Source organism: Lonchura striata, chromosome 4A (assembly GCF_050655825.1).
Source record: "Lonchura striata isolate lonStrDom1 chromosome 4A, ASM5065582v1, whole genome shotgun sequence".
Classification (NCBI taxonomy): Eukaryota; Metazoa; Chordata; class Aves; order Passeriformes; family Estrildidae; genus Lonchura; species Lonchura striata.
The window spans coordinates 230,663-240,436 of NC_140742.1; the positions used below are offsets into that span (position 1 = coordinate 230,663).

The 9,774-nt window shown below is 39.9% G+C and overlaps 1 protein-coding gene across 2 annotated transcripts; it reads left to right on the forward strand.

Moving 5' to 3' along the window:
* Positions 1-472: 472 nt before the first annotated feature.
* On the forward strand, positions 473-9,300 carry VGLL1 (vestigial like family member 1). 2 transcript variants are annotated; one of them, XM_085570554.1, is made up of 6 exons: positions 473-1,346; positions 3,843-3,906; positions 4,555-4,784; positions 5,372-5,791; positions 7,870-7,929; positions 8,555-9,300. In XM_085570554.1, the coding sequence occupies exons 3-6, from the start codon at positions 4,574-4,576 to the stop codon at positions 8,593-8,595; spliced, it is 732 nt and encodes a 243-aa protein (XP_085426680.1). In that variant the 5' UTR covers positions 473-1,346; positions 3,843-3,906; positions 4,555-4,573; the 3' UTR covers positions 8,596-9,300. The 2 variants fall into 2 exon arrangements, with proteins under 2 accessions (XP_085426680.1, XP_085426681.1); XM_085570555.1 differs by having other exon boundaries at positions 5,375-5,791.
* The last annotated feature ends 474 nt before the right edge of the window (positions 9,301-9,774 follow it).

Here is a 9,774-nt window from a genome sequence, read left to right on the forward strand (position 1 = left end):
CCTGCATGGAGAGAAAAGGAGCAGGAGGGACCACTGCAGAAACCATAGTTAAAATTGAGATTGTGAAGGTGTTTTTAATAAAGACAAGTAGATTTTTAATTTTTATTCTCAAAAGTTTTTAAAAATTTTCTTTCTTCAAAATGTTGATACTTTTGAGTGCTTCAAAAGCACTGGAAATCAGTCATTCAATTCCTGTACTGAAGAATAGGGATTGAAATCGCATTTTATCCTGTAGTCCTTTCTATGAGCTTTAAACCGATGCCATCTTAACCTGAGTAGAGCTTTAACTGTCAGCATGAGAGGCATATCTCAAATAAGGTCTTGAAAACTTTTAGCAGAGGAAATCTCTGCTGTATGAGACAGAGCAGTGGGGATGTTGAAGACTCTTGCCCTGCTGGTGGACTGGAATCAGTCTGTCTCGCAATGAAAATGTGTTTACGCGAACAATGTGTCAATAAAAGACTAAGCACCATCACGGGAATTCTCCCAGCCTGGTAGTTAAGTTGTTCTGGGAAGGGCAGAGGGCGGATTCCTATGTATTTAGGCAGAGGGAATTGGATTGTGCTCGCCAGCTTTCTGGGTGAATAAACAAACTCCTAAGCTACTTTATAAAAGACATAATGTCACCAGTTTGGTGACTAGTTCCCCAGTGTGTTTTTTCCAGCTGAGACTGGCAAGTTTGACCCTGTTTCAGCTTTTCTGGAATGGCTGTAATTTGCCAATTTTGATAAACTTGCTACAAAAAAAAACCCCAAACTCTTTCCTGCTACAGCCCTTACAGGACAAGATTTTTTTTTTCCCCTGTAGTTATTAAAACAGATCTAGCAAAGAAAGAAAATTGATTATCCAGTTTATCTGGGTTGGAAAAAGGTGTTTTTCCTCATAGGTGTTTGTTGTTACTAATTTAAGAGTGAATATTCTGTAACATAGGAAAAATCCTTTATCATCATGTGCAGTGTTGGTTCACTGACATATCTTATCATCTTCTCCAAACTTTTCCAAAGTCCACAGTATCTTCTTTATTGTGTACACATTGTCATAAAAAAAACCCCAAACAAACCTAAACCTATTTACAGTCCTATTTTCCTCATTCCTGAAACCTCCTAACCTGGTTGACTCGTTGGAGTGCATTTCATGCATTCTTAGTAGATAGGCTGAAGGAAACGCCTCGTTCTGCGCAGCTGGAGGCTAGAAAGTGTGGGGAGTTGATGAACGTGGCTACAGTCATTGCAGTGCACACAGAGCTGGCCAGACCCAGGAAGGATCCCGACCTGCTGGACATAGTATGAGTGTCCCACATCTGGAAAATCTGACTGGTGTGACACTGCTGCTGACAGTGAGTTAAGGTAGGAGAATTCGCTGACTTCCTCAAATGTTCCCTTACTTGACTAATAACTTGATGAGAAGGAATTCCTGCTTCTTAAATTGTGGTTTAATGTTTGAGAAGTGAGAGGTTTTTTTGTTTTTCAAACTGGTTTGAGCAACATGAAATCAAGAATGAAGAGTTCCCTGCTGGATGCTCCAGTGCTGGTAAATTGATATGCTGGCAAGTGTGGGGAATGTGAAAAATACTGTAAAGTATTAGGTCTTGTGGTGAGCTGTCAACAGCCACGACCCTTAAGCCTGTGTTGACCATGGGTCCTGTCCACTTGAAGGAGAAATAACTTGGACAAATATTTGCACTATTTTGCCCTTATTAACCCATTCTAAGTGTAGTGAGATATGAGCTGAATCCATTTCATCCTGAGCTCCACTTCTGACAGTGGTTTGTGTTGGACACAAGTTGGAAGGATTTCTGCCTTTTGCAGACCTTGTGCTGGGTAATGGAATAATAGGAAGTTCAGGTAATGAAAACTACAGTGCTGCAAATTCAGGTCCCGTGTCCTGGGACATTATAATCCTTATGCCCATATGATCACTGAGAGGACTGAGATGTAACCTAGATTATACCCAGCCTTCCTCTGCCTAGTTGTTGGAAATCGCAAGAGATTTTTAAGGGAAACACTGCAAAAAAATAGATAAATGACCTTTTCTTCTTTAAAATATATTATCTTTCCAGCATTTTAACTGGTCACAGTCACACAAGCTGCTGCATACAAATAAAGGATGCTAAAGGAGATAAGAATTAATATCAGGAGCTAGTTAAGGATGTTAATAAAGTGGTACAAAGATGTAATGGCTTGTACCGAGTGAAGAACAGGAAAACTGATCCTCTGGGCCAGTGCTAATGCTTCCTAAATTGTATGTTGATGTGTAGTGCTGGCACAGAGTAGGAAAAGCTGCTTTGTTTTGTGCTGTCAAGATGACTTCTTGTCCTTTCTCAGGCCACCTGGTTGCTTATGTCTTTGCTAAGCTTTCACTTCTTGGATTGTAATTTTCGCTGCCAAGTGTTGGCCCCCAGCTGAGCAATCATAAAGTTCCCTAACCCAAATCACAGCATGCTTTCTAAAACTGAGAAAAACCAGCGTCTCTTCCTGTGCCCAAAGAACTTCCAGCTGTGTGGCTGGGTTGTGCTAGTTCCTGCTTCCCCTCATGGACCTTGGAAAGGTGCCTGTAAATTGGGAGGAAGTGTTTGTTTAAGTTTTCTATGTCTGGGAAAGCTGGGTCAGTTTTAAAGTTGTGAAAGATGGTCTTCTGAATCAGAGTGTGACCCTGCAGTCCTGCTCCCACTGCTGTGATTAGGTGAATCTAGGAGAATGGGGCAAAGCAATAGAAATTATAAAATTAGAACTAAGGATCTCCTGAATTTGGCCATGAGTTAGCAGTTGGTGACAGGAGATTAGGGCTGGCTGAGCAAGGGACCATGAGTCAGGGAGAACTGAACAGAACAGAAGGTGGTGGGAGATGGACGTAAACAAGAAAAACTAAATATGGAAGCAAATAATAAACATGGACAAGAAGTTTTTAGGTGAAGGCTTAAACATTAGAATGGGGATAGATTATGGCTTGACAACCTTAATCCTCATGTTTCCTAATACTTTTTGAATACTTGTCTTGCAGCCTGAGCAGTTTTTTTTATGTGCGAGAAAATTCTGAGAAACCATTTGAAGGCAGACTTCACAGGCACTTCAGGGTGTCCTTTGAGACACAGATGAGTGCCGTGTTTATTGGGAAGCTTCTGAGGATTAGGGGATGTATGACTAGGAAAGAAATCAGATTAATGTATTGAACTGGGTTAAGCACTGGTGTGTATTGCAGAGTGAGTTTGATGGAAACACAAATCTAATGATTCATGAGGTTTTTATGTGGTACAGCTGGCTATTGGCCAAAGGTTGCCCCGATCTCTGAAAAATAACAGCCTTCCTTTTGCTACCAAGGTAAATAAATTATACTATGCAGTGTTGTGAGCTGACAATGAGCCTGGAAATTTGAATAGAAACAGCAGGCACTTCACTGCATTTGTAGCCTAAATATGATTTTGATTAGAGCAGGGCTTGTGAGCTCTGGCTGGGAACTTACTCACTTGTAGCCAGAAACTGTACAAATGCATGAAAATGATGCTTCTCCAGGGTAAGTAGGGACATTCCTTGTCCTACTCTTACCATACCTGGCAGCAGAAATTTTTAAAGGGAACAAAAAAGTCTTATAGTCTTCTGCTGACTTCCTGCAAACTGTTTTAGTGCAGCTCCTGCCATATACCTGTAAGTTCTGGTCAACCCACAGTGTGTGTTTTAGCAGTCTTGCTTCAAAATTTTAAGCAGCTGGCAGAACCACCATGTTTCTAGGTAAGTTGTTTCAAACAAAAAAAGGTTATTTCTTTTGTTGTTTTGTGCCGTTTTTTTACTTGAATTTTCCATGGTTTGAATTTCCAATAATTTAATCTGAATGTCTTTTTCCAACAGGTGAAGCAACTAATTATTCTTAGAAGTCTTTTTGTTTAGGAGATCTGTGCTGACAGTGATTAAGGTACTTCAGACTTTACCTTATCTAAAACTATGCTTTTCAGCTCTAATGTAGTATAATGGGTTTTGGGGTTTTTGTTGCTCTTGTTTTGTTTTTTTTTTTTTCACTCTGTCATTGTTTTTTGAACAATACAAAACCTAAATTGGACAAAGCATTTTGATAAGTTAAGCCTGAACTTTATTCAGGGATAGTGCCACCTCTGAATTATTTTTAAAGTATTTCAGTTCTTGCAGAGGGCACATTCACACAGTACTACATCCTAAGCCTAGAATTAAAAAGTCAGGGTGAGAAATGAAAGCTGGTGGGTAGATGTGCCCATTCTGTCCAAGTATTTAATTTTAGAAGTATCTAATAAGTAAATCAGTAAAGAAGAGGTGCATGGAAAAATAAAAAAAAAACAGAGAATCTATTCCTACTAATAAGTGTTCTTCTGGCCCCTACCATTTTTTGGAGGAAGCTGGGCTCACCACTCACTAGGCATTTGAAGTTGAATGTTGTCTCTTTGACTTGTCTGGTTTTTTGTGGTTGTTTTTTAATTTTTTTTTTGTTTGCTTTTTTGGGTGGTGTTTTTTGTTGTGTGTTTTTTTTTTGTGTGTGTGTGTGGTGGTTTTTTGTTTGTGTTTTTTGTTTTTGTTTGTTTGTTTTTGTCAGAGACTGTTGATCATTGAAAATGGAAGATACAAGGAAGCTTTCCCCAAAGCTGAGTAAAAGCAAAGAGCCTGTGAAAACAGAATGGGAATCTCAGAGCGTGGTGTTCACATATTTCCAAGGGGACATTAACAGCATGGTAGATGAACATTTTTCTAGAGCTCTCAGCAATGCCAAGAACCCCCAAGACCTGAGCACAAAGCACAAGAGTGAGACTGTTGTCCTGAAAAACGGTGAGCTCCTTTCCATATGTGAGCCTTGTGTTGGATGGGGATGACTGGCTTTTACTAAGGAATTTAAGATCCCTCAAGCTTAAATTTGAAATTGTTTGCAAATAGAAAGCAAGAGAATCATACTTATAAAGCCCTAGGCTATGTAGCTGGGAATTCCTGGGTAAATCCCTGTCACTGCTGGAGTGATTCCTAAGCTTTCCATGGACCTGTTGGCAGGACTAGGTCATCATTTTCCAGCCAAGTGTCCTCATCACTGCTGGATGCAATAAGTGCATTATGACTTAAATTATCATCTTCACAAAAATATATTTGTCTAAGCTTGCAGCTGTCAAAAGCCTGCCTAAGTTGGTGGTTATGTAGTACACATACTACAGTAGAAATACTTTGTAGAAATATTGGCGGTGATTTAATCTGCTTTTATTATGAATTTGTGGTTGATTTTTAAGATAAGCAGCACTAAAGTGATTTTGTATTTCTGTAAAAATGAATATGCAATCTGGTAGCATTCTCTTAGAAGTCCACTGTATTTGGCTTGGGAAAAAAGTTAAAATTGCTGAGACTTCAGACACCTTTTTTCTCTTTTTAAGTAGACAGCATGTCTCCCCATCAATGGAATTTCTCTTCGCATTGCTACAAACCATATCCATCACCTTCTTCAACAAGCATTGCAAATTCTGCTCTGAATTTTTCTGCTGCTGGTGTGGTAGGCCAGTGCCAGCCATCATCTCTGCGGAGTTGTCCAGGTCAACCTGCAGACTTATGGCCTTTCCCTCCAGCTGGGACTCCCAGTGTCACCAGTTCAATGTATCCTCACACCCTCCCTGACCTGCATATAGCCGATGAGCTGATCTCTGACAGGAAATACAGTTCTCTCCTTGGCCTTCTGCAACAGGAAAGGTGCTTAACATCCATGCAAGAATGCACCATGAAGCAACACTCAAGTTCTGCTTGTATGACTGGACCTGCGAGATTACAAAATATGAGTCAAAGTTCACCTCCTGGGGGAGGTAAGAAAATACTGTCACTTTGTTCTTTGGTGACATCTGATGTAAAGTGGCAGAATAATGCCATCTGTTCCTAAGCTTTTCAAGCTGGATCCAACTTCTGGCAAACTCACAGAAATCTTTTACAGTAGATAACCCTGATATGTACTGTGGTACTTGGAGTCAATTAGCCATATAGGATGGGCTAATCAAAAAATGTGCAAAAAATTGTGCCTACTCACACAATATTTCACCTTCTGGCTTACACTGGGGAGACATTTAAAGTGCTATAAGCATTATTCATAGTGCTATCTTAATCTCTAACATATATGGGTATTAGGTGTGGTGTATACCAGATGCTCCCTCATTGGGACCAGAAAGGGGTGGCCAGGAAAGATCCCTGAGCAGCCTCTTACTGTGCAGGCTGTTAATTATGTTCTGAGTACAGGGTGGGAAACTGCAGCCTTTACCAGCATAGCCAGAGGTTTTTCTCCCTTCCAGTCTCTGTCTGTAGCTGGAATGGTGAGGGTACAGGGTCTGGTGGTCCAGGCTTGCCTTGTCTCCTGGCTAAGAGCTTCCTGCCATGAGATGCTATTGCCCTACCTGCTGAAGGCTATGTCTGCTCCCTGCAGATTTCCCAGAGCTAATACAATTCACACAGTGATGATTGTTGCTTATTATCCACAATTACTAGGAATCCCAATCCTAGGTACTACCAGGGCGCAGCAGAAAGATGCCTTAAGTTCATTTATGTCCCCACAGCATCTAGATCTACTGGATAAAATTTTTCTGTTGTGAGTAATTCTGCCTTTGATAAGGTCTCTGAGCTCAGGTTTCCTGGCCAAAGTGCTGATGCCTGTTGGAGTACATCTGCATTGCTGTTCCTGGGCATTCCCCAGTCAGGCAGCTTGACACTTGTCTGCAAGGAAAAGGGTTGCGAAATTGTTTAGAGAGTCTTCTGAAAAATACAGCACGTCCTTCCTGATGCTTCTAAACAAAAAAACATTGGGCATGTGAATAAGCAAACCTGAGGCTTAGGTTTTGAAAAATAAGCAGCTGTGAAATACCTCCTTGTTACCAAGTTTTGAAACTGCATCTGCAGGAATTTGCCAGAATGTGGGCTAAAGACTGCCTGCAGAGACAAGCAGGAGTTTATCTACAGTTCCTCATTTGAGGATACAACAGATCTATGTTGTTATGAGGACCCTGACTGTACGTGTTTTGCTAACTCATCACGGCTAGAATGTCTAATGCCTGTCTATGTTCATGTTAAAGGGAGAGTGTCTGTATCTTCAGCTGGAATGCAAACTTTCTGCTCATGGTATATGAGCAGAGGTTTTCCATATGTGTTGCATAGGCACTCACCCTAGACTTCATGTAGGTAGTGAATGAGGGTTTAATTTCTTCAAAGACACTGTCTGAACTGGGATCTCATTTAAAAACAAGGTAAGGTGCCCTCTTCCCCAAAGCGGGTAATGCAAGCCTATCAGGGCTTGGGAGCCCCAGGAAGAGACTCCTTCAGAAAAAGAGCTATTTCATTAAATTAGTCTTGTGTTGATAACAGAGAAGTACTGCTAACAACAGTGGACTTTTTTTTCCCCAAAATTCAGAAAGAAAATGAATGAGGAAAAAATTGAAAAGGAAATTAAACAGTTCAGTATTCCCCAGCCATTACCAATTAAAGCTGTTTCTTCCAGGATGTATATAGGGCCTTTCTGAATATTTGGGATCTTCTAAGCACCACGCATGTAACATCATCCTTGTGATTATCAAACAAGCCAACAAGGATCAATAAGAAATGGCTGATCCATGTTCACAGGGAGTCTCTGGAAAATCCCTAGGATGTATACATTTAGTTCAATTGTAGGAGTCCTTGTTTCCTGTCTCTATCTGTTAAATATACTACTTGGTCTGTGTCATGTTTAAGAACAGCTGATATTTATATTTATGGAAGTGCATTTTGCTGTGCCAGACAGAGCTCCTCAGCACCTGTGCTACAGGCTGGGCTGCAAAAGCACAAGGTTTCTTTACTAACTACTGTCTACTTTTAGCTCTGTGCTGAATCTCTGGTCATCCCCAGTATTTTTAATTTTTTTTTTAAGAGAAGAGGGCAAGCTCGTACCAAGGCTCAGAAAATCCCAGTGTAAGCCATGACACTGCAGGTGAGTGAAGAAACCAGCAGGTTTAGAACAAATCATACAGCAGCCTTGCTTATGCATGTAGTATTAAAGATCTTCCTTGTTTGCTTTTGTATTTCAAAAGCTCATTTTTCCTCCAGATAGAGCCACCACCTCCAATAACTGCATTAACAAAGAAGAAAAAACCCACTACATTATACTAAAATGAGATACATGGGGGTTTTTTATCCCATCTACCTTAGTTTTTGTACTTATACCTTCAGGCTGCCATTTCACAATGCCTGTTTTGCACTCGCTGTCCAAGTTTCAGATCCCAGAAAGATAGAACAGCCCTTGCTTTGTATCTCAAGCACGCATGTGGTAGCACTGCTGCAGTTTGCACCAGCAAACCCCCCATACTGCTGAGTGAGTTGTTCTAAGAAATTATTCCCAAAGCATTTGGGCTTCCTTAATTTTATTAGTCTCTTGATATTGGTCATACCTCATTGTTGGTTCTTTGATGTGCAATGTTTTGGGGATACTTTGAAGAGGTTATTCTAATAAGGATTCTTTTGCACCAAAGCCAAAGGTGCAATTTCCTTTGCACAACATCTTGAGAGATTGCAAGGACTGTACTGTTTGACTGTCCTGATGCTGCTGTGTCTTTCAGGCATTCAAATTCATGACAGAAGACAAGATTTGTACTTCTAGCAACTGAATGTTTCTACTTTTTTCTGAAAGAGAAAGTTATTTCGGTGAACTTTTACTATTTGCAACTGTGAATCAAGAAGAAATGAACTGCAGCTGTCCTGCGCTTTTTCTCTCAGCTGGAAGAATACATGTACCATTTGCTGTTTGGGGAATGACAAAATAATCCTTTTCTATACAGTAAACAATTTCTAATGTTTGTGGTATTAACCTGGCAGTATGTTTGTTGTGGCAATATATTGTCTATTTAAGGCTTTTCATGTAGCCCTCTTGAAATTACTCCTGCCCTGTTTAATCTTTCTGTGTTTATTAATTTACTACCTCCTGATAAGAAGTACAATTCTTATCAATGCAGCTGATAACCCATAAGTGCAGGGTTGCAGTTAGCATAAATTCAATTTCTGCAACTTCTTAGCTTGCTTTGATATCTCCATATTGTTTAAAACAGTCTTAGGCCACTGGCAAGAGACTACAACCACAAGCCAGCAAAGCACATTATTTATGATTCAAAAGTGCTGCAATTTATGACCATACTTGCAATTCCTAGGGATACTCTTCAGAAGGTATGTAATACACTTATGCCTGAAGGCTCTGTTTTGCCCTCTCACTAATGTATCATCATCCTCTAGAAAAGCAGTGAATTCATAGAAACTCTGAGAGGAAACCTTGATTCTCATTGGGTGCAATTAAAATACCATTCAGCAAAAATTTGCAGGTAGGAGTGTTCTATTTTCCCAGCCTCTCTGCAGATATAAGAGATTCTTTTTGTAAATAAGCTCTGTGGGTTTATTTTTTCCTTCTCCATTGGTTATGCCTTAATGTAATGTAATAGAGCATGATTAGCTTTTCCTGACAACACTATGTAGTTGCTGAAGGCAATTTGACCTTTGAAATGGCAGAGCTTGTAATTTTTATAGAACAAATTCTGAGCTGGTATAAATGTTTTTACTGTTACATCAGATATCTCTGCTGCCACAGCTTCAGTTATAACACCTTGTGTAATTTTATAAATAATCTGGATTTAGCAACATCAAGTGTTTATGGTACTAATTTACAAACTGAGATTTTTAAAGGAATTATTTTTCTTAATTTTGCAAGTTTGCTCCAGTAGTTACATGTTCTACTCAATGTGAGATCACAAGGGGAGCTGTTTTAACTAAACTTATAAAAGGTACACCCATG